Here is a 23,221-nt window from a genome sequence, read left to right as displayed (position 1 = left end):
GTTGCAAAGCTAACAAAACTCAGGCCCTTCACAGGTTTCCAAGGTCCCAAGAAGGATCTTGTATGCTTGTGAAATCTGCAAAAGTAAGACTTTGACCACAGTTGGTTAAGACTGCTGTCTGTTTCCACTCTGTCTTCCTGTCCCTCACAGCAAGCGGCACTGGAATGACCCGTCAGCTTTTTGCACTTGGAATGCTGTATTATTTTTCTTAAAGGAAGCTCCCCCACTCCAAATTGCATAGGCTTCAGTCTCAGCACACAGGATTCACCTTGGTAAAATGTCTATTTGGATATCAAAAGAATGGCTCCTTTCCCCTTTCTCCCCCAAAAAATCCTTGAGTAAAACTGATGCTGCAGGAAGCCAGACCCTCTGTATCCTGACATCCCCCTGGGACTTGCATGGCCACAGGCACCCTGTGTAGGCAGGACAGGACTGCACGACCCCAGGTTCACATTTGTCCCCTCCCTTTTCCATCAGGTGGTTCTTCAAGGGCATCAGCCGGAAGGACGCAGAGCGCCAACTCCTGGCTCCCGGCAACATGCTGGGCTCCTTCATGATCCGGGATAGCGAGACCACTAAAGGTGACACCAGCCCTCCCCACACTGTCCTCCCTGCAGAGGTGCCCCAGGTGGGACTGGCCACCACCCTTCCCTTGGAAAATGCCTTAGCAAAGGCTGAAAAACCCAACCAGGTGCTGTGGCTGCCAGGTTTCTCCTGCTCTTGACCACCTGAGCCAGGGAGGGTTGAGGCTCTGTGCCTGGCTTGGCCCTTCTAATTCCCCACAGCTGCCGGTTTAGGTCAGTGGCACTAGTGCCATGTGGCTTAGGCCCTGAAAACAAAGAAACATCCAGCTGAAGCTTGCTCTTCACTAACTTGGTTTTTCATTTGTTTTGGTTTTTGTTTTGTTTTGTTTTTTGAGACAGAGTCTCGCTCTGTTGCCAGGCCGGAGTGCAGTGACGGGATCTCGGCTCACTGCAACCTCCGCCTCCAGGGTTTGAGCGATTCTCCTGCCTCAGCCTCCCAAGTAGCTGGGATTACAAGCACTTGCCACCACGCCCAGTTAATTTTTGTATTTTTAGTAGAGACAGGGTTTCACCATGGTGGCCAGCATAGTCTTGATCTCCTGACCTTGTGATCCACCCCCTCACCCTCCCAAAGTGCTGGGATTACAGGTGTGAGCCACTGAGCCCAGCCTGTTTTGTTCTGTTTGAGACAGAGTCTCACTCAGTTGCCCAGGCTGGGATGCAGTGGCACAATCTCACCTCACTGCAACTTCTGCCTCCTGGGCTCAAATGATCTCCCATCTCAGTCTCCCGAGTAGCTGGGACTTCAGGTAGGTGCCACCACACTGGCTAATCTTTTCTTTCTGTCTTTCTATCTGTCTGTCTGTCTTTCTTTTTAGTAGGGATGGGGTTTTGCCATGTTGCCTAGGCTGGTCTCGAGCTTCTGGACTCAAGCAATCTGCCTACCTCAGCCTTCCAAAGTGTCAGGATTACAAAGTATCAGGATTGTTTTTTGTTTTGTTTTTTTTTTTAAATACCCATAAGAGACCAAGTAGGGGAGGCCAAGGCAGGAGGATTACTTAAGCCCAAAAGTTTGAGACCAGCCTGGGCAACATAATGAGACTCCATCTCTACGAAAAATTTGAAAAATTAGCCAAGCGTGGTGGCGCACATCTGTACTCCCCAGTACTTGCAAGGGTGAGGTCAGATGATCTCTCAAGTCCAGGAGTTCAAGGCTGCAGTGAGCCATAATGGAGCCGCTGGACTCCAGCCTGGGCAGCATAGCAAGACCCCATCTCTAAAAAAATAAAATAAAATACCTATTACAGTATATCTTATCCACAAGCCTCTTTCCTCCTTTCCTTCCTCTGTAAGGAAATGAGGTAGGATGAGGTCACCAGAAGAGAATCAAGCCAGCCTTCTCTGGGACTCTGCTGAAAATGCTCCTTGGAAGCTTTTGGAAGTTTTAATGTCAGGTGACCAGCTTCCTGGCATTTCTGTGCTGCAAGGGTGGATTCATGCTGGTTGGGTGCCTGGATGGCAAGAACAGGCCTGGAAAACATCGCGTAGCTCAGACGGGCATCGATTGAGGCTCATTGCCTCAAAGCAATGAACATCAGTAGGATTCTTGTGATTTCAGATTTCATGCTCTAAGTCCACCTTTACTATTTAGGTTCATAACTGCTTGACTCAAATAAGCCAAGTACATTGTATAAAATGTGACCTCACAGTACCCTGAAGCAAACAGATTTGGGGACACTGATTAAAGGCGTGTTCCTCGTGTGGCCTTCTACTTGACCCTCAGCTATCTGAACTGGCGACGCTTTCATGTGGCTAGGATAATGCTACCCACAGTCAGTGTGGCAGCTCAGTAAATGCTAGGGCTTTGCCTTCTCCCACCCAGCAAGCCCTGTTCAAGCTCCCAGGGGGAAAAAAAAAGGAGACAAAAAGACAAAGCTGTGCACAGCCCAGCGCTTCTCCTCTCTAGCTGTGCCCAGGACAGCTTTTGGCTTGGGCTGGTCCATTCTGCAGACAAGGGCAGAGAAATCAAAGAAACCATCACAGATCTGTGGGGCAGGAAGATGAGCCTGGTCCAGCTTTCACAGCCCTCTGAGATGGGACATGGTGGGAAGTGTAGCCTATTTAATAACAGTTGCAGCATCAGGCCCCTGAATCCCACCCTGCTGCTTCCTGGATCCTGCCACGCCCCATCCAGCGGCAACCAAGCCAGTCTCACCCACAACTGGGACAGAGTGGCTAAGAGCAGCTCTGGAGCCAGCTGCCTGGATTTGAATTCCAGCTGTGCCACTTACTAGCTGTGTGACTGTGGGTGAGTTACTTCACCTCTCTGGGCTTCAGTTTCCTCATCTATAAATGAGGATGATGATATTATAAAACCCCTACCCCAGGAAGTTATTCATTCATTAAATAAATAATATAATTTATGTAGTTATAATTCATTATAATGAATATTATTCTTATTCATTCATTGTTCATTTACACAGAGTGCTTTGAACTTGCCTGGCATGTATGGTAAACTATTATTCATTCAACAGTATAAACGGGCCAGGTGAGGTGGCTCAAGCCTGTAATCCCAGCACTTTTGGAGGCTGTGGCAGGTGGATCACCTGAGCTCAGGAGCTGGCGACCAGCCTGGCCAACATGGCGAAACCCCATCTCTACTAAAAATACAAAAATTAGCTGGGCATGGTGGCACATGCTTGTAATCCCAGCTACTCAGGAGGCTGAGGTAGGAGAATCACTTGAACCTGGGAGGCAGAGGTTGCAGTGAGCCAAGATTGCACCACTGCACTCCAGCCCAGGTGACAGAGTGAGACTCCAACGCAAAAAAAAAAAAAAAAAAAAAAAAAAAAAAAAAAAGTTTAAACTTCCCCAAATCCTATGACATTGTGCTATTATCATGGTAGAGAAAACTGAGACATAAGGACTAATAACTTGCCCAAGGGCACTCAGCTGACAAACGGCAAAACGGTGGCCATGATCTGAAAGACTTATGTGTTTCTGCTCTATGTGATAATATAGGGTGGTGCAAAAGTAATTTCAGTTTTTTCCACTACTTTCGATGGCAAAAACTGCAATTACTTTTGCACTAGCCTAATATGTATGTTAGGTTCCCACTGCTGCTGTAACAAATTAATACAAACTTACTGGCTTAAAACAACATCCGTCTATTCTCTAACAGTTCTGGGGATCAGTGGTCTGACCTCACTGGGCTCAAAATGTCAGCAGGGCTGGTTCCTTCTGGGGGCTTCAGGGGAGAACTCATTTTCTTGCCTTTTTTAGCTTCCAGAGACTACAGCATTCCTTGGCTCATGGCCCCTTCCTGACATCTGTCCAAGCTCTTGTTTCCATCTTCACCTCTTCCACTTTGACCTTCCTACCTCCCTCTAACAAGGACCCAAGTGATTACACTGGGGCTACCTGGATCATCTGGAATAATCCCTCCATCTCCATATCCTTAACTTAATCACATATCTAAAGTCCCTTTTACCATGTAAGGTAACATATTCCCAGGTTCCAGGGTTTAGGGCATGAGCGTCTTGAGGGACCATTATTGAGCCTACCACAGCGTGTTCATATTTCAATAACTGAACTGGATTTCTGGATTTTTTCCAGAAAAGTCATAGCCTGAGTTCTTATGAAAAAGTAAAAAGTACAGTATGGTTTCTTGGTTTTTTGTAGGGTAGATGATAGAAAGATGGATCAATAGATCAGAAATAATGAAGATGATGATGATAGCCAACATTTGCAGAGTGTTCAGTTTCCAAGTAGTTTACAGGGGTTACTTCTTTTAGCCATCAGGCAATAGGATCAGGTAGGGAGGCATGAAAACTATTCCCATTTTACAGATGAGGAAAATGAGGCATAGAGAGGTGACATAGTCACGTGGCCAAGGTCTCACGGGGGGGTGTGGTAGAGCCTGGATGAGAGCCCAGGATGCCTGACTCCCACAGCCCACTCAGACCCTCGTGCACTTCTGCCGAGGTGCGAGCGGTAGCCTTATGGGGTGTGAGAGCGCTAATGCAAGGTGGCAGGCCTCCAAGATGCCATTCTGAGGGGTTTCTCTTTGGTCAATTCAGGAAGCTACTCTTTGTCCGTGCGAGACTACGACCCTCGGCAGGGAGATACTGTGAAACATTACAAAATCCGGACCCTGGACAACGGGGGCTTCTACATATCCCCCCGAAGCACCTTCAGCACCCTGCAGGAGCTGGTGGACCACTACAAGAGTGAGTCCCACCCCGGGGGCGGGGGGCGGCGGCATCCCCACCGCGATGGTCCTGGAGACTCCTAGTCATGGATGCACTGCAGCCCCTGAGACCTGCTGTGTTCTTCCTGGCCATCCCCAGACAGATGCTTTGGGTGCTTCTGAAGGCTTAGGACTGTTGAGCAGGAGGGTGGGGTGACCAGGATGTAGAGGTGGCACCCCGTCACACTCTGCTTGCTTGGGAATGTCTCTGATGGTGGCCACCAGGTGGAACACTGGACAGATCCAGTGGGCCAGGCAGGGTGGCCTCCGAGGAGCAACCTCTGGCTGGCTGGCTCGGTGCTTGTTGCTCTCAATTGACCAGGGACTCTGTTCCAGAGGGGAGCGATGGGCTCTGCCAGAAACTGTCGGTGCCCTGCGTGTCTTCCAAGCCCCAGAAGCCTTGGGAGAAAGATGCCTGGGAGATACCTCGGGAATCCCTCAAGCTGGAGAAGAAGCTTGGAGCTGGGCAGTTTGGGGAAGTCTGGATGGGTAAGGACCCAGGGCCAGAGCCCACAGGGCCAGAGGGTGGAGGGGAGAGGGAGGTCACTTGCTTCTAGGAACACCTTATGGCAAAGTGGGAATGCAGCAGAAGTGGAGATTTAAATAATAGCCATAAAGAAGCAGTTCTCTGATAGCAAACCAAATTGTCTTGCTGTGCAAACACTGATTTGCCTTTGAGACCAGTCCTGTAGGGATCAGAAACTTCCTTCTGGGAAGCAGGTGTCACGGATGAGGAATCCCTCCCTCATACGGAGTGGGGACTGCCTAATAGTTTAGGAATGAGATAACCAGAGACCTTTTCAGATGATGAAAATTAAGAATGGGGAAATGCAGCTTGCAGATTTCCAGGCAACTGATGAACAGGTTATTCTGAGCACCTACTGTGTGCCCAGCACTGTTAGGGTCTTGTGGGAAAATCAGAAAAGCACATCTTACAACTGCTGATTTTCCCCAAGGACTTAAAAACAACATTGCCTGCTTTGCAGGGGTGTGGGGTAGATGCAGTGCCCAGCCCAGTGTGGGGACCCTGCTGTGTTAATACTCCACTATGTTCCAGATGGGAGCGAAGACAATTTACAGGGATGCAAACAACTCAGCCAGATAAAATAAGTTTAAAATCCATGTATTTTGGCTATATTTATTGAGATTCTGCTGCATGCAAGGCCGGGCACGGTGGCTCACACCTGTAATCCCAGCACTTTGGGAGGCCGAGGTGAGTGGATCACTTGAGGTCAGCAGTTCGAGACAAACCTGGACAATATAGTGAAATCCCATCTCTACTAAAAATACAAAAATTAGCCAGGCGTGGTGATGGGAGCCTGTAATCCCAGCTACTCAGGAGGCTAAGGCAGGAGAATCGTTTGAACCCCGGAGGTGGAGGTTTCAGGGAACCAAGATCACATCACTGCACTCCAGCCTGGGACACAGAGTGAGACTCTGTCTAAAAAATAATAATAAAATTAAAAAGAATTTGACAAAAAAGAAAATATGGAAAGGAAGGTAAGACAGATCTGAGTGGTGAGATTGGAAAGCCAAAAATATCATATAAGGCCCTAGACTCCTACTACAGGAAGCCCACGGTTCTAGATTGGAGCTTCCTGGAAGCCAAGGCAAAATGGAAACCCAAGCAAGTATAAAACTGACAAGAACCACCAAATGAAGCAGGGTGGGGTGAGGTGAGGGAACAGCATGTGCCAAATCCCTGTGGTGGGAGGGGAGTTGGGTGCTTGAGGGACTGAGTGACCTGCAGGGTGACTGGCACGTAAAAGGGAAGGGGAGTTTAGTGGCTGATGAGGCTAGAGAGGAGGATGAGGCTGGGCCATGCAGGGCCTGGGAGTCATAGTAAGTCTGGCATTTATTTAAGAAAATGTTAAGATTAAAGTGGGCAGTGTGTGTATGTGACATAACCTGAGCGGTATTTTAAAGCTATTTTTAAATCCTTGCAACAGCACTTCAAAGGCAAGGCTTACCATTTCCACTTTACAGATGAGGAAGCTGAGGAAGCACATCTCACACCTGCTCAGAGAGGTTAAGCGACTTGCCCTAGTGTGCGCAGCTGGGAAGTGGTGAACCCGCCTTTCAGCCCACATTTGTCTGAGGCCTAAGCCCATGACTTCGCTTCCCTCTCTGAGAGTTGAGATGAGCAGGAAAGGCTTTCTGGAGGAGGCAGGTCTGCAGCTGGGCCTTCTAGGGAGGTAAGGGAGACCAGTGGGCTCTGATCACCTTCCCTGCTCTCTATTCCCCTCCAGCCACCTACAACAAGCACACCAAGGTGGCGGTGAAGACAATGAAGCCAGGGAGCATGTCGGTGGAGGCCTTCCTGGCAGAGGCCAACCTGATGAAAACTCTACAGCATGACAAGCTAGTCAAACTTCATGCAGTGGTCACCAAGGAGCCCATCTACATCATCACGGAGTTCATGGCCAAAGGTGCTGCATGCTGGGGCTGGGGGTGCAGGCTGTGGCCTATACTGGTCAATTGCGGGCTCAAGGGTAGCCTGGACATGGTTCTTGCCCTTGAGATGGCCCCAGTCTGGCCAGGAGCTCTTCCAACAAGTACTCATTGAGAATCTAATATGCAACAATTCAGCCCTTCTGGTTAGTGCGGTGAGATCATGTTAAGGGGTCACTGGGGAAGGGAGAACAAGGGGCTACCAGGAGAAGGGAATGGGGCCAGAATACTCCTGGGCGATGGGAGAAGGGGCTTATGGTTCACAGTGAGCCTTAGGGGCCAGGGTGTGGTGGGGGTGGTGGGGGTGCCACTCTCCTGCATCAGCCGCCTTCCCTGTACTTGCCAATGCCCTGGGAGAGGGAGCTGGCAAAGCAGCAGTTCTGCCCCCACCCCCACCCTGCCACAACTCAGGATTTCTCAGGGAATTTTTTAGGCCACTGTTTCACAACCATTTTCAACCCCTGACATTTTTTGTTTGTTTGTTTTTTAGGGACAGGTCTTGCTCTGTTACTCAAGCAGTGGTGCAATCATAACTCCCGGGCTCAAGTGATCCTCCCACCCCAGCCCCCCGAGTGGCTGGGACCACAGGCCCATGCCACCACACTCAGCTAACTTTATTTATTTATTTACTTATTTATTTTTAGAGACACGGTTGCCCTCTGCCTGCCCAGGCCAGAGTGCAGTGGCATGATCATAGTTCACTGTACCATCAAACTCTGAGACTCCAGGATCCTCCCGACTTAGTCTCCCCGGTAGCTGGGACTATAGGCATGCCCTACCACATCCAGCTCATCCCAAAAAAAATTTTTTTTTTTTTTTTGAGACGGAGTCTCACTCTGTTCCCCAGGCTGGAGTGCAGTGGTGCGATCTCGGCTCAATGCAAGCTCCACCTCCCGGGTTCACGCCATTCTCCTGCCTCAGCCTCCCAAGTAGCTGGACTACAGGCGCCTGCCACCATGCTTGGCCAATTTTTTTGTATTTTTAGTGGAGACGGTGTTTCCCTGTGTTAGGATGGTCTCGATCCCCTGACCTCGTGATCTGCCTGCCTCAGCCTCCCACAGTGCTGGGATTACAGGCGTGAGCCACCATGCCCAGCTTCTAAAATTTTTTTCTAGAGACAGGGTCTCGCCATCTTGCCCCAGCTCGTCTCAAACTCCTGGGCTCAAGTGATCCTCCCAAAGCTCTGGGATTACAGGCATGAACCACTGAGCCTGGCCTAACATATATATTTGTAAATTTCTTCTAGAGATGGGGTCTTTCTATGTTGCCCAGGGTGGTCTCAAAGTCTTGGCCTCAGGTGATCCTCTCGCCTCAGCCTCCTAAAGTGCTGGAATTACAGGTGTGAGCCTCATGCCTAGCCACTCTGCCCAGTTTTTGATAAACAGAATCATCTCACACAATCCCATTTAGGGCGATTTGAAACCTCAAGCCTTTTTCATTTTAACTGTGCAATTATGCCAGTCCTGTGAAGGCATGATCCCGGCCATCCAGGCTCAGGGGCTGTCTCAGTCCCAGAATTCATCTAGCAATCAAAAAGTCACTTCACAAAAACTCAAATTCTCTTTCTCAAACACTAGGAATTGCAAACAAATATTTGTATTTAAATCTACTACTGCGAAAAATCTTCACCACACACTAAAGTATTAGATTGGTGCAAAAGTAATTGTGGTTTTTGCCATTAAATAGTACAAGTAGTAAATGTTCCTCCCTTCTCCCCCATATAGGAAGCCTGCTGGACTTTCTGAAAAGTGATGAGGGCAGCAAACAGCCTTTGCCAAAACTCATTGATTTCTCAGCCCAGGTGAGAGCCTAACGAGGAAATGGGGAAGGAAAACAGGAATTCAGTTTTTTTATTTGCCAAATATTTACTGACCACATACTATGATGACAGCAGTAATAATAATGGCTAAAATGTATTGAGAGCTCAGTATAAAACTATGCTTTTTGCATGTATTTTATTATACATGTATTCATTCATTTAATCATCCTATAAGTTTTATAGGCTGGGATTTTTGTTATCTATTTTGGCATAACAAACCACCCAAGTCCTAGTAGCTTGAAACAACAATTGTTATTTCTCATGATCCTGTGGGTTGTCTGGGGTTCAGCTGGGTGGTTCTTCTGCTTGTTGTGGTAAAGTGAGGTGCGGATGCATCCTGTTGGCACTTGCCCAGGCTAGAATGTTCAAGACATGGCTCAGCCTCCAGGGTGTCTCCACATGGCCCCTAACCACCCAATCACCCAGCCTGAGCTTCTTCATGGCGCAGCAGCTGGGTTCCAAAACGGAGCTGGACCAGGAGCCAAGCCTTCATGAGCAGGCTCTTGTTAAGCCTCTGCCTGCATCAGGCTTGCTAATGGCCCATTGGCCAAGTCACATAGCCATGCCCAGAATCAGTGTGGGAGGGGACTGACCAAGAACACAAATCCCGGGGACGCCCCCTCCACCGATATAACAGTCTGGCCACAGGTAGGTAATTATCAACCCATTTTACAGAATAGGAAATTGAGGCATAGAGCAGAAGTAAAGTACAGATGCGGAAACTGAGCCCCAGTGTGGTCAAGTGGCTTGCATAAGTTACTGTGCTAATTATGGGGGATATAGCAGTGAACAAAATGAAAATGTTCCTGTCCTAATAGAGTTCACAGTCCAGAAGGGAAGATGGGTATTAAATAACCGAATTTCTTAGGGACCATGACCCAAGTGGTCCTGGCTGAGTCAAAACAGCACAGTAGCTAACAAAGTAAATGATGTTCGCAAATCGCAGAAACACTGCTGAAAACCTCATATTCTTTCTCATGTTCCCCATGCCTCTTGCAGCTCCTCTCACCCCCAGCCTGAGCAGTTTTTTACTTCTGTCCTCTCTCATTCTCTCTCCGATGTATGGAAAAACAGAGTGTAAGGACTGGGTAATATTAGAGTGCATAGCTAGAGCATTTAGCCTGGTCCAGGAGCAATCAGAGAATGCTTCCTGGAGGAAGTGGCCTCTAGGCTGAGCCTGAAGGAAGAGTAGAAGTTCAATAAATGAAGAGAAAAGGGAAGGGTCTTCTAGACAAAAGAAACAGCCTGTGCAAAAGTAGGTGAAGGAGTTCAGCCTACTCAGCAGGAGCCCAGAGGGTGGCTGGAGTTGAGTGAGACCCTGCCTGGGCCTCAGCTGGGCCTGCTGGAGATGCCAAGGGCAAGGCTCATTTGAGTATGCAAATTCCAGGGGCCCATAGGACACCACAAAGTGTAACAAAAGACCCTATTTTCAGAGCCTGGAATGCCAGAGGCATATGGAAATGTGTTTTCACTCCAATGGGCCAGGTCCTCTGGGAGACAATAGACTGGTTTGTTGCTAAATTGTCATCTTCGAACTAGCAGAAACCCTGCTGGGCAGCAGTTACGGACTGGGCAAGAGCCACTCTCCCCATTTCACAGAGGGGAAAACAAACCAAGGGAGGAAAAGAGGTTCTGGGCCTTCATCTGTCCAGAAGCAGAGGTAGATTCAGAGCCCAGGGACAGAAAGGAGCCCACCTGGGGCCTTGGTCTTCACCTCCAGACTCAGAGAGGCAGCTTGGAGCAGCAGGTGGAAATAGAGAACTGGACCACACATGTGGTGTTTTTGTGGTCACAGCTCTGTGGTCGAAATGTTACGCAGTAGCTGCATATATACAAACAGGTCAAAACAGAGCTGCTCTGACTGAAGCAGGGTGGGGGCTTATCTGTGGCCTTTCTTTTGTCTCCCCCACCCATACAACCTTGAGGCATCCATAGGATTCAGTTTGAAGAGCTCTGCAGGTCCTTCCAGCTCTGATGCTGTGACTCCCTTTGGAAGCAAAACCAAGTTTCAAGGCACCCTATTTGGGGGTCATGAAATCTCACCACCTTATCAACCTGCAGTGCTTACACCTGGGCCCAATAAACCTACTCGTTATTCATTCAGTCAGCAAATCCTTGAGAAGCAACACTATTAGCATCTGGGCTTAGGAGTCACATAGAGTTTTGTTTTGATCTCACCTCTGCCTGTGTAGCTTCGAGCAAGTTGCTTAACCTCTCTGAGTGCCACTTTCCCCCACTGGGAGCACTGGGAGCCACTCTTGAAATAAATACTTAACTATGTGCCAACCACTCTACTGAGCCTTTGACGTAGGCTTAGGGGATTCATCTTCACATGACCCCTTGGAACCAGGTGCTATTACAGAGAAGAAAAGTGAGGTACAGAGAGATGACACAACTTGCTAGACATCACAGAGCTGCAGCGCTCAAGCTGAGTTGGTCCAGCTCCAGAGCCATTAAGCGATTACCCTCTGCTGTCTCCTAAGTGGGGTGTCATCCCTGCCCCATTGAGCTCCTGTGAAAATCAGTAGCATATGGGCATCTGCCAGTGAGGATCAAACAGTGGTAACTACCGGCATTAGTTTAGTGCTTGCTCCAGAAGAAAAGCGAGGCAAAAAGGCTGGGCCGAGTAACAGATAAGTGTGGACCCCAAGCAGCGCTTTTGGAGCTCCATCCGTGGCTCCGCAACTTGCAAGCTGTGTAAGCTGGGGCCACTTACCTATTTCTCTGGGCTTCAGTTTTCTTGTCTGTGGAAATGGGGCTGATAGCAAAAGTGCCTCCTCCAAAGCACATGGTAAATGTCACGTAAGTGTTTAAGTATCATCTTATAAATAAGCTATGATGCCTTCCATTAGCATAATAATTTTTGTTAACTGTTCATCTAAGGACCCATAAATTTCCCACACTCCGAGGGCCAAGATGCTGTCTCACTCCACCCTGGCAATCTCATCCCCATTTCATTCCCACATCTAACTATTTCAAACAAAATTAGAGTCTCTTCCAAGTTTTTACTGAAAAATCTGGGTCTCTGGGTCTCCCTTGGGCGTGACAGCTCAGGCCTGTAATCCCAGCACTTTGGGAGGCTGAAGCAGGAGGAGCCTTTGAGCCCACCCTGGGCAACGTAGTGGGACCTCGTCTCTCTCTAAAAAAAAAAAAAAAAGTTCTTTTTAAATTTAGTCTGGCATAGTGGCATGCACCTATAGTATCAGCTGCTTGGGAAGCTGAGGTGGGAAGACTGCTTGAGCCTAGGAGGCACAAGTTGCAGTAAGCCGTGATCCCACCACTGTACTCCGTGACAGAGAAAGGCCCTGTCTCAAAAGAAATAAAAAAAAAGAAGAAAAGAAAAAAGAAAAGCATGGGTCTCCATTCTAACTGCCTCGGGTGCCCCCTGCTGTCCACTCCTTGCAAGTGCGCCACCCACTTGCCTCAGACCTTGAGAAGCCCGCCGGTGGTGCTTTGATTGTTCTGTCTGGTCAGACGCCCTGGCTTCCAGAATAATTTCATCAGACTGCACCCAGCTGCAGTCCGCCGGAGCACTGGAGTGCTGGGTTATTTAGAGGCAGCAGGAAGCACTGGATTGGGAGTCCTCAGACTGGTTTGAGTCTGACATTCAGAATTTTCCTGGTGGTGTGATCTGGAACAAGTGGTTCCATGTCTGTAAAACAGAGATCATGGTCATTCCTGCCTCAAAGAGCTCATAGCCCAGTTTGCAAACCAAAAGTGCTGCTTTCTGGGCATCTGAGGGTTCATCTTCAACCTCTCTTGTCCAAACCCTTGTAAGTAAAAATGTCTGCAAGATATAATCCTTGTGTTTTCATCAGAGGCTTCTAGGGTCCCTGGCGTGAATAAGAATCCTCCCCGCAGTCTGTTATTCACTCAGCAGCCATGGTGATCTTTAAATGTACATCAGAACATGTCACGCTCCTGCTCGAAGGCCTCTAATATCTCCCCAGCACGCTCAGAATAAAACCCACCCTCCTCTCCTGGCCTACAAGGCAGTTCATGATTGGCGGCCTTCCTCTCCACTTCAACTCTCCATACTCTCTCTGTGGCATCTTCTGCTGCCACACTGGCCTCTGCTGTTCCATGAACACCCAAGCTCTTTCCTACTTCCACACCTTTGCACCTGATGTTCTCTCTGCCTAGAATATTCTTATGGGACATACTTATTATTATCACCATTCAGATCTTTGCTAAAATCTCACCCCCTCAAAGCAGGTTTCCCTGAACGCCCAATCTGAAAAAGCTCTCTACAGGTCATATTTTGTTACTCTGTTTTATTTTTTTTTCTTTTTGAGACAGAGTCTCGCTCTGTCACCCAGGCTAGAGGACAGTGGCACGATCTCAGCTCACTGCAGTCTCTGCCTCCTGGGTCCAAGCAATTCTCGTGTCTCAGCCTCCTGAGCAGATGGGATTACAGGCATGCACCACCACGCTCATCTTCTTTTTGTATTTTTAGTAGAGATGGGTTTTTGCCATGTTGTCCAGGCTGGTCTTGAACTCCTGGCCTCAAGTGATCCACCCACCTCGGCCTCCCAAAGTACTGGGATTACAAGTGTAAGCCACCATGCCCAGCCTATTTTATCTTTTCTTTATGGTACTTACCACCTGTAGGGGCTTTGCCTAGCTTGTCACCTGTTCAAGCAACGTGTCTGGCACCCACAAGACACTCAGTAGATTTCTTTTGAGTAAATAGGTGAATTTTCCTTACCCAGGCTGGGGCATGAGGAAGATAGGAGAGGTATAGCAGAATACGACATAAGCCTAGGTTGTCCCCAGAAAGAGAGTTGAAGGCGAAAGCTCTTCATAGTATCCTAGGGTGTGGGAGTGCGGGTGTGTGTGTGTGTGTGTGTGTGTGTGTGTGTGTGTGTGTGCGCGCGCATGTGTGTTCCTGGAAGAATAGGTCCCAGAGAAATAGTCCCATTGCTTTTTCCCTGAGAACATTTCAAAGTGCTCTCTGGAAGTCTTGGAACTCTTGAGAATCCCCCAGACTGGCCCAGGCCTTAGGGATCCCCCTAACCTGAATGGATTGATGGACGAATGCCACCCTGAGCCCTGGGGCCCTCCTGACAAAAGAGGGAGGGCTGGTGCAGACATTTCCCATTTTCTTCCACTTAAACACCTCTCTGCTGCTTTCTGGTGGGGCCATCTTGGTGTAGGCCAGGTCTGAGGACAAAGGTGTCTCTGTTTGGGGTGCAGATTGCAGAAGGCATGGCCTTCATCGAGCAAAGGAACTACATCCACCGAGACCTCCGAGCCGCCAACATCTTGGTCTCTGCATCCTTGGTGTGTAAGATTGCTGACTTTGGCCTGGCCCGGATCATTGAGGACAATGAGTACACAGCTCGGGAAGGTAGGGAATGCTGCCAAGCAGCCCCACGTTGCCCATTTGGATGGTTGTGATTGTTGAGAGTTGATACCTGTGAGAGCGATTGGTAAAATGCAAGGGTCTGCCCTCGTATTAGCTGTGCATTCTTGAGCTTGGTGGATCTTTCTGGATAATGTCCTGAACTTCAGAGTCTCACCCAGAGATTTTGAGGAGATTTTAGATCAGATTGAGAAGTACTGATAGATTTTAGAGGAAGTGGGCAAATATATGTTGAAATTAAGAGTATGAGCAGCTTTGTGCATAACAGACAAAAATGGGAGGATATCCAGATGTCCATAGCAGGAGGATGGATGTATACACTGTGGTACATTCACAAAATACAATACCACGCAGTGATGAAAAAGCACAAACCGGCCAGGCTCAGTGGCTCACGCCTGTAATCCCAGCACTTTAGGAGGACTGCTTGAGCCCAGAAGCTCAAGACCAGCCTGGGCAACACAGGGAGATCTAGTCTCTACAGAAATTTTAAAATTAGCCACGAGTTGACGGGTGCAGCACACCAACATGGCACAAGTATACATATGTAACAAACCTGCACGTTATGCACATGTACCCTAGACTTAAAGTATAATAATAATAAATAAATTTAAAAAATAAATAAATAAAATAAATTAGCCAGGCATGGTGGCGCATGCCTGTAGTTGTGGCTACTCAGGAGGTTAGGGTGAGAGGATCACTTGAGTCTAGGAAGTCGAGGCTGCAGTAAGCCATGATCGTGCCACTGCATCCAGCCTGGTCTACAGAGCAAGATCTTGTCAAATAAAAAAAAAAAAAAAGAGAGAGAGAGAGAGAAAGAAAAAAGCACAAGCCAATGCTAAATGCACCAAAATGGGTACCTCTCACAGGTATAATATCAAAACGAAAGAAATTAGACCAAGAAAAAAAAAATAGTAGATGCCGATTGGTTCCATTTTTGTGAAATCCAAAAAGAGACAAAACTCGTAAACGGACATTCATGGCAGCATTCTTCCTAATAGCCAAAAAATGGAAACAACGCACTTTAATGTCCACCAATTTATGAACAGATAAAGAAAATGTGGTATATCCATACAATGGAATATTATTTGGCCATAAAATGGAATGAAGTACTATGCCAGGTTAGAACAAAGATGACCCTTAAAAACATTATGTTAAAGGAAAGTCAACATGAAGACGACATATTGTATAATTCCTCTTCTATGAAAAGTCCAGAACAGGCAATCTTTTTTTTTTTTTTTCCTTTTCTTTGAGATGGAGTCTTTCTCTGCTACCCAGGCTGGAGTGCAGTGGCTCAATCTTGGCTCACTGCAACCTCTGCCTACCAGGTTCAAGCGATTTTGTGCCTCAGCCTCCTAAGTAGCTGGGATTACAGGCACGCACCACCATGCCCGGCTAATTTTTGTATTTTTAGTAGAGATGGGGTTTCACCATGTTGGCCAGGCTGAACTCAAACTCCTGACCTCTAGTGATCTGCCCGCCTCGGCCTCCCGACGTGCTGGGATTACAGGCATGAGCCACCACGCCTGGCTCAGAACAGACAAATCTAAAGAGACAGAAAGTAGATTATTGGTGCCTACAGCTGGCAGTGGGGAGTTGGGAGAAATGAGGAGTGACTTCTGTGGGTTTTTTGCAAGGAAATGTGATGAAAATATTCTAAAATCCACAACTTTGTGAATATTCTGAAAGCCACAGAATTATACACTTTAAATGGGTGAAATGTATGGTCTGTGCATTCTATCTCCATAACGCTATTAAAGAAACAGGCAAAAAATTTTTATAGCACTAGAGGTCAGAATTGCAGTCACCTTTATTTTCTGTTAGCTTAGTTTTTATTTATTTATTTATTTATTTATTTATTTATTTATTTATTTATTTTGAGACGGAGTCTCACTCTGCTGCCCAGGCTGGAGTGCACTGGCGCGATCTCAGCTCACTGCAACCTACACCTCCTGGGTTTAAGCGATTGTCCTGCCTCAGCCTCCCAGGCAGCTGGGATTACAAGCACGCGCCATCATGCCTGGCTAGTTTTGTATTTTTAGTAGAGTCAGGGTTTCACCATGTTGGCCAGGCTGGTCTCGAACTGCTGACCTCAAGTGATTCACTCACCTGACCCTCCCGCAGTGCTAGGATTATGGACGTGAGCCACTGTGCCAGTTGTTTGTTTTTGTTTTTTTTTTTTTTTTTTTGAGACGGAGTGTCACTCTGTTGCCCAGGCTGGAGTGCAGTGGCCGGATCTCAGCTCACTGCAAGCTCCGCCTCCCGGGTTTACGCCATTGTCCTGCCTCAGCCTCCCGAGTAGCTGGGACTACAGGCGCCCGCCACCTCGCCCGGCTAGGTTTTTTTTTGTATATTTTTAGTAGAGACGGGGTTTCACCGGGTTAGCCAGGATGGTCTCAGTCTCCTGACTTCGTGATCCGCCCTTCTCGGCCTCCCAAAGTGCTGGGATTACAGGCTTGAGCCACCGCGCCCGGCTGTGCCAGTCTTATTTTTTAAAGAGACGGGTGCAGCTGGGCGCAGTGGCTCATGCCTGTAATCACAGCACTTTGGGAGGCCAAGGCAGGTGGATCACAAGGTCAGGAGTTTGAGACCAGCTGGCCAATATGGTGAAACCCTGTCTCTACTAAAAATACAAAAATTAGCCAGGCGTGGTGGCAGGTGCCTGTAGCCTCAGCTACTCGGGAGGCTGAGGCAGGAGAATCGTTTGAACCCGGGAGGCGGAGGTTGCAGCAGTGAGCCAAGATTGTGCCATTGCACTCCAGCCTGGGTGACAGAGTAAGACTCCATCTCAAAAGGAAAAAGAAAAAAAAAAAAGATAAGTGCTTGCTCTGTTACCCAGGCTGTAGTGGAGGGGTGAGAGCATAGCTCACTGTAGCCTCCAATTCTTGGGCTCAAGCAATCCTCCAACCTCAGCCTCTCGAGTACCTGAAACTACAGATATGTGCTACCATGCCCAGCTAATTTTTTTTTATTTTTTGTAGATAACAGTATCTCACTGTGTTGCCCAGGCTGGTCTCAAACTCCTGGCCTTAAGTGATCCTCCTGCCTCAGGCTCTGAAGGTGCTAGGATTATAGGCATAAGCCACCATGCACAGCCTGCAGTCACCTTAAGTAAGGGGGTATTAACTGGAAGGAGGCAGAAAGGAGCCTTCTGAATTGCTGAAAATGTTCTATACCCCAACCTGATGGTGATTACAAGGGTATATACATATATAAAGCTGCAGCAAAATGGATATTAAAGATTTGTGCATATTATTTCATGTATGTTATAACACAATAAAAAAAAATTTTAGGCCGGGCACAGTGGCTGTAATCCCGGCACTTTGGGAGGCCAAAATGGGCAGACTGCTTGAGCCCAGGAGTTCGAGACCAGCCTGGGCAATCTCTACAAAAAATTTAAAAATAAGTCAGGCATGGTGGTGTGAGCCTGTGGTCCCAGCTACTCAGGAGGCTGAGGTGGGAGAATCGCTTGAGCCCAGGAGGTTGAGGCTGCAGTGAGCCAAGATCATGTCACTGTACTCCAGCCTGTGTAACAGAGCAAGACCTTGTCTCAAAAAAAATAAATAAATAGGGCCAGACACGTTGGCTCATGACTGTAATTCCAGCACTTTGGAAGGCTGAGGCGGGTGGATCATGAGGTCAGGAGATCGAGACCATCCTGGCTAACACGGTGAAACCCCGTCTCTACTAAAAACACAAAAAATTAGCCGGGCGTGGTGGTGGGCGCCTGTAGTCCCAGCTACTTGGGAGGCTGAGGCAGGAGAATGGCATGAACCCAGGAGGCAGAGCTTGCAGTGAGCCAGGATAGCACAACTGCACTCCAGCCTGGTGACAGAGCGAGACTCCATCTCAATAAATAAATAAATAAATAAATAAGGGTAATGACTAAAGGAATAAAAGTAGAATGTATAATGTCTAAACCAGAAGAAGATAAGCAGGAAATCAAGAAAAGTCTCTAGATCCAAAGGAGGAAGGGGAAAACACATATACACACACATACTCTCTCTCTCACACACACACACAAACACACACACAGAACATTTTCAAAACCTGACCGTGTACTCAGTCATAAAGCAGGTCTCAACAAACTCCAAAGAACAATATTCTATAGACCTTGTTCACCAACCATGATATAATTAAGATAAACACTAAAAAAGGATAACTAGGCCCAGTGCGGTGGCTCACACCTGTAATCCCAGTGCTTTAAGAGGCCAAAGTGGGAGGACTGCTTGAGCCCAGGAGTTTTGAGACCAGGTTGGGTAACATAATAAGACACTGTCTCTACAAATTTTATTTTATTTTATTTCATTTTTGAGACGGAGTCTGACTCTATCATCCAGGCTGGAGTGCAGTGGCATGATCTCAGCTCACTGCAACCTCCGCCTCCTGGGTTCAAGCAATTCTCCTGCCTCAGCCTGTAGCTGGAACTACAGGCACCTGCCACCACACCCAGCTAATTTTGTATTTTTAGTAGAGATAGGGTTGGCCAGGCTGGTCTCGAATTCCTGACCTCAGGTGATCCTCTTCCTCAGCCTCTCAAAGTGCTGGGATTACAGGCATGAGCCACTGCACCTGGCCAAAAAAATTTTTAATTAGCTTGGCATAGTGGGGCACACCTGTGAACCCAGCTGCTTGAGAGGCTGAGGCAGGAGGATAGCTTGAGGTCAGGAGTTCGAGGCTTCAGTGAACTATGATTGTGCCACTGTGCTCCAGCCTGGGCAACAGAGTGAGACCCTGCTTCTAAAAGAAAAAAAAAAAATGAAAAGGCTAACTAAACCCATGTCAGACTAGGTGGGAGGAGGGGTGGGTAAAGGGGGAGACACACAGTGACTGGTGGAAACCTCATGGGCTGGGAGCCAGAATCCTCCCTTTTCCCATTGCCTGGGGTGAGAGGACTGAGACATTGGCTGCAACCTGGACTCAAGGGCCTCTGAAGCCTCCTTCTGTCCCCAAAGAGCTGTGGCCTCTGGGATTCCACTCTTCGGAGTTGTAGTTAACTGGGGTATCAGCCGAATCAACAAAGAGGCTTCTAGAGTGAACTTCCACGCCATACTCCAGGCCCCTCTGCCCACTCCTCCTTGTTTAGCCATCTGTCCTCAGGATGGATGTCCCTTGCTTCCACAGGGAGGCCACGTAACAGGGGAATTGCAGGTCTGCATGGGCAGATGTTGGCAACTGTTGTCCTTGCCTGTTCCCCCACCTTAGCAGAATCCCAACCCTCCTAGCTCCCCAACCTTCCCCTGACTCTGCTCTGTTCAACCCTGCAGGGGCCAAGTTCCCCATCAAGTGGACAGCTCCTGAAGCCATCAACTTTGGCTCCTTCACCATCAAGTCAGACGTCTGGTCCTTTGGTATCCTGCTGATGGAGATCGTCACCTACGGCCGCATCCCTTACCCAGGTAGGGAAAGGACATCAGCTCGGGGCTGCTTCCAGGGCATCCTGGCAACGGGTTCATCTAGACAACATGTCCATTCAAACTGAGTTATTGATCCTCACCCCCAACTTTCCCTCACCTTTCCCATCTTAGTTAAAGGCACCTCCATCCATCCAATGTCTTAAGCCTGAAGTCTGGGGGCTTCCTTGGCCCTTCCTTCTCTCTCACTCCTATGACTTTTTTTTTTTTTTTTTTTTTTTTTTTTTTGAGACAGAGTCTCACTCTGTCACCAGGCTGGAGTGCAATGGCACAATCTTGGCTCACTGCAACCTCTGCCTCCTGGGTTCAAGCGATTCTCCTGCCTCAACCTCCTGAGTAACTGGGATTACAGGCGCCCGCCACCATGCCTGGCTAATTTTTGTATTTTTAGTAGAGATGAGGTTTTACCATGTTGACCAAGCTGGTCTCGAACTCCTGACCTTAGGTAACCCTCCTGCCTCGGCCTCCCAAAGTGCTGGGATTACAGACGTGAGCCACCGTGCCTGTCCGCACCCCTGTGACAATGGAGCAGTCACAAGATTTTGGCCACTCAACTCCAAAACATATCCCACGTCTCACCACTTTGAACCCCACAGTCTCCACTACATCCAGGCCAGTGTCGTCTCCCATGGATGGTGCAGCAGCCTCCTCATCAGTCTTACTGCTTTCTCCCTCCTCATCCTACAGCCTATTCTCCACATACAGCCAGGATAATTCTAAACTGTGAATCAGATCTTGTCCTTTCTCCACCTTTCTTTTTTTTTTTTTTTTTTTTTTTTTGACAAGGTGTCACTCTGTCACCGAGGCTGGAGTGCAGTGGTGTGATCATAGCTCACTGCAGCCTCGACTTCCTAGGCTCAAGTGATCCTCCCACTTCAGTCTCCTGAGTATCTGGGACCAGAGGCATGTGCCACCATGCTTGGCTATTTTTTATATTTTTGTAGAGACTTGGTCTCACTACATTGCGCAGCCTGGTCTCTAATTTCCAGGCTCAAACAATCCTCCAGCCTTGGCCTCCCAAAATGCTGAGATTACAGACACACACTACCATGCCCAGCTAATGTTTTAAATTTTTTGAGAGACAAGGTGTTGCTATGTTGACAGGCTAGTGATTTCCATTTTTAAGCGATGTTTTGGTTCAGCGTGGAGAGTGAATGGGAGGGAAGGGGAACAGGGTGGCAGCCATTGAGGAGGCCACAGCAGTGGTCCAGGCAGAGGTGATGATGGTCTGGACAGGGTGGTGGCATTCGTGACTGGCATACGTTGATGAACTGCTGCTACGTTTCAAAAGAAGAGAAGATTTGTCTTGCTGACTTAGGAGGTGAGAGAGAGAGAATCAGGGATGATTACCCTGGCTTTGCACCATAGGGTGGGTAATGGTCTAGGGACAGAAATTGAAGAGCTCTGTTTTAGCTCTGTTAAGGTTGAGATGACTTAAGTATAGAGACATCCAAGTAAAGGAAGCACTTGAGTTCATGAGTTTGGAGTTTGAGACTGATAATATAAAATTGGGGATCACAGATATTGAATGGCTATTCTTCTGAATAACTAATAAAAACTTAAATTGAACAAGAAAATAGTCCCATCCATAGGTTGACATTGAATCTGACCACCTGACTGTTTTGTCTTGAGGGTGCACTAGTTAAAACTAGGCAACACACAGTAGAAGCTAAATCCATTAGGATGTGTTCCGCAGCAAGCAACAAAATAACAGACAAAGAGTAACTGAAACAGAAGCAAGCTATTACTCCCCATCTGCCATGGGTGACTGGTTAGTTCAGCAGTTCAGCAGCTGTCAGGACTCTGGGTTCCTGTCTCTGTGATGGTCTTCTCCATGTTGTCAGATGGTTGTTGCAGCTCCAAGTATCATAAGTATCTCACAGTGTTCAAAGGAAGGGTGCGTTCTCCAAAGCCTCTCCTCTAAGCGGGAGGAAAACCTTTCCTGGCACTCTCCCAGCAGACCTCCCCATCCGCTCCCATTGGCCCAAACTGGGTCCCCGGCCTATGACCTAGCTGCAAGTGAAGCTGAGGGTGGAAGTCTCTGGCTTTCACAGTGGGAGGGGCTCAGCTTGCGAGCGAGGTGGGGAGTGATGGCTGCTGGGGGGGGCCACAGGACCTGCCACCCCTGGGCTCTCATTTCCCAACTGCTTCCTTTTTTAATTCCACGGCTCCTTTTCAGGGATGTCAAACCCCGAAGTGATCCGAGCTCTGGAGCGTGGATACCGGATGCCTCGCCCGGAGAACTGCCCAGAGGAGCTTTACAACATCATGATGCGCTGCTGGAAGAACCGTCCGGAGGAGCGGCCGACCTTCGAATACATCCAGAGTGTGCTGGATGACTTCTACACGGCCACAGAGAGCCAGTACCAACAGCAGCCATGATGGGGAGGACCAGGGTAGGGCCAGGGGGTGCCCAGGTGGTGGCTGCAAGGTGGCTCCAGCACCATCCACCAGGGCCCACGCCCCCTCCCTACTCCCAGACACCCACCCTCGCTTCAGCCACGGTTTCCTCATCTGTCCAGTGAGTGGGTTGGACTGGAAAATCTCTTTTTGACTCTCACAATCCACAATCTGACATTCTCAGGAAGCCCCCAAGTTGATATTTCTATTTCCTGGAATGGTTGGATTTTAGTTACAGCTGTGATTTGGAAGGGAAACTTTCAAAATAGTGAAATGAATATTTAAATAAAAGATATAAATGCCAAAGTCTTTACCAAAAGGTTGGTTTTCTTGTCCTTCCAATTCCTGAATATCTATTTGCCATCTTGCTGTATGACAAGTCAGAAAGTGTGACGGACTCTCCTGGGGACCAGAAGTACAAAGACAAGTGGGGTTCAGACTGGGTGCAGTGACTCCCACCTGTAATACCAGTGCTTTGGGAGACTGAGGGGCGGGGGATTTCTTGAGCCCGGGAGGTCGAGGCTGCAGTGAGCTATGATCATGCCACTGCACTCTAGCCTGAGCAACAGAGTGAGACCACGTTTCAAAAAAAAAAAAAAAAAAGAAGAAGAAGAAGAAGAAAGAAAGGAAAGAAAAGTGGGGTTCGATACTTGAGGTTTTCTAACTGTCCTAAAATAGTTGCTGGCTGTATTCGTTTCCTCTTGCTCCTGTAACAAATTACCACATATTTGGTGGCTTAAGGCAACACAACTGCATAACGTTACTGGGCCAGGCATAATGGCTCATGCCTGTAATCCCAGCATTTTGGGAGACTGAGGTGGGTGATCACTTGAGATCAGGAGTTCAAGACCAGCCTGCCAACATGCTGAAACCCTGTCTCTACTAAAAATACAAAAAATAGCCAGGCATGGTGGTGGGCGCCTGCTACTGGGGAAGCTGAGGCAGGAGAATTGCTTGAACCCGGGATGCGGACGTTGCAGTGAGCCGAGATTGTGCCACTGC

The 23,221-nt window shown here is 48.2% G+C and overlaps 1 protein-coding gene across 2 annotated transcripts in view; it reads left to right on the top strand.

Annotated features, from left to right (window-relative positions):
* Positions 1-22,539, top strand: part of LOC105496179 (HCK proto-oncogene, Src family tyrosine kinase) — a 48,905-nt gene extending 26,366 nt beyond the window's left edge. The window contains exons 6-13 of one of the 2 annotated variants that reach the window (XM_011766330.2): positions 478-581; positions 4,604-4,753; positions 5,110-5,262; positions 7,023-7,202; positions 8,949-9,025; positions 14,240-14,393; positions 19,673-19,804; positions 21,999-22,539. In XM_011766330.2, coding sequence (XP_011764632.1) covers positions 478-581; positions 4,604-4,753; positions 5,110-5,262; positions 7,023-7,202; positions 8,949-9,025; positions 14,240-14,393; positions 19,673-19,804; positions 21,999-22,201 — 1,153 coding nt within the window. In that variant the 3' untranslated portion in view covers positions 22,202-22,539. The remainder of the gene's footprint in view (positions 1-477; positions 582-4,603; positions 4,754-5,109; positions 5,263-7,022; positions 7,203-8,948; positions 9,026-14,239; positions 14,394-19,672; positions 19,805-21,998) is intronic. The other variant, XM_011766331.3, reaches the window with a different exon arrangement.
* The last annotated feature ends 682 nt before the right edge of the window (positions 22,540-23,221 follow it).

The sequence above is a fragment of the Macaca nemestrina genome, chromosome 15 (assembly GCF_043159975.1).
Source record: "Macaca nemestrina isolate mMacNem1 chromosome 15, mMacNem.hap1, whole genome shotgun sequence".
In the NCBI taxonomy this organism is placed as follows: domain Eukaryota; kingdom Metazoa; phylum Chordata; class Mammalia; order Primates; family Cercopithecidae; genus Macaca; species Macaca nemestrina.
Note: the sequence above shows the minus strand (reverse complement) of the source record. Positions and strands in the feature narration are given on the sequence as shown.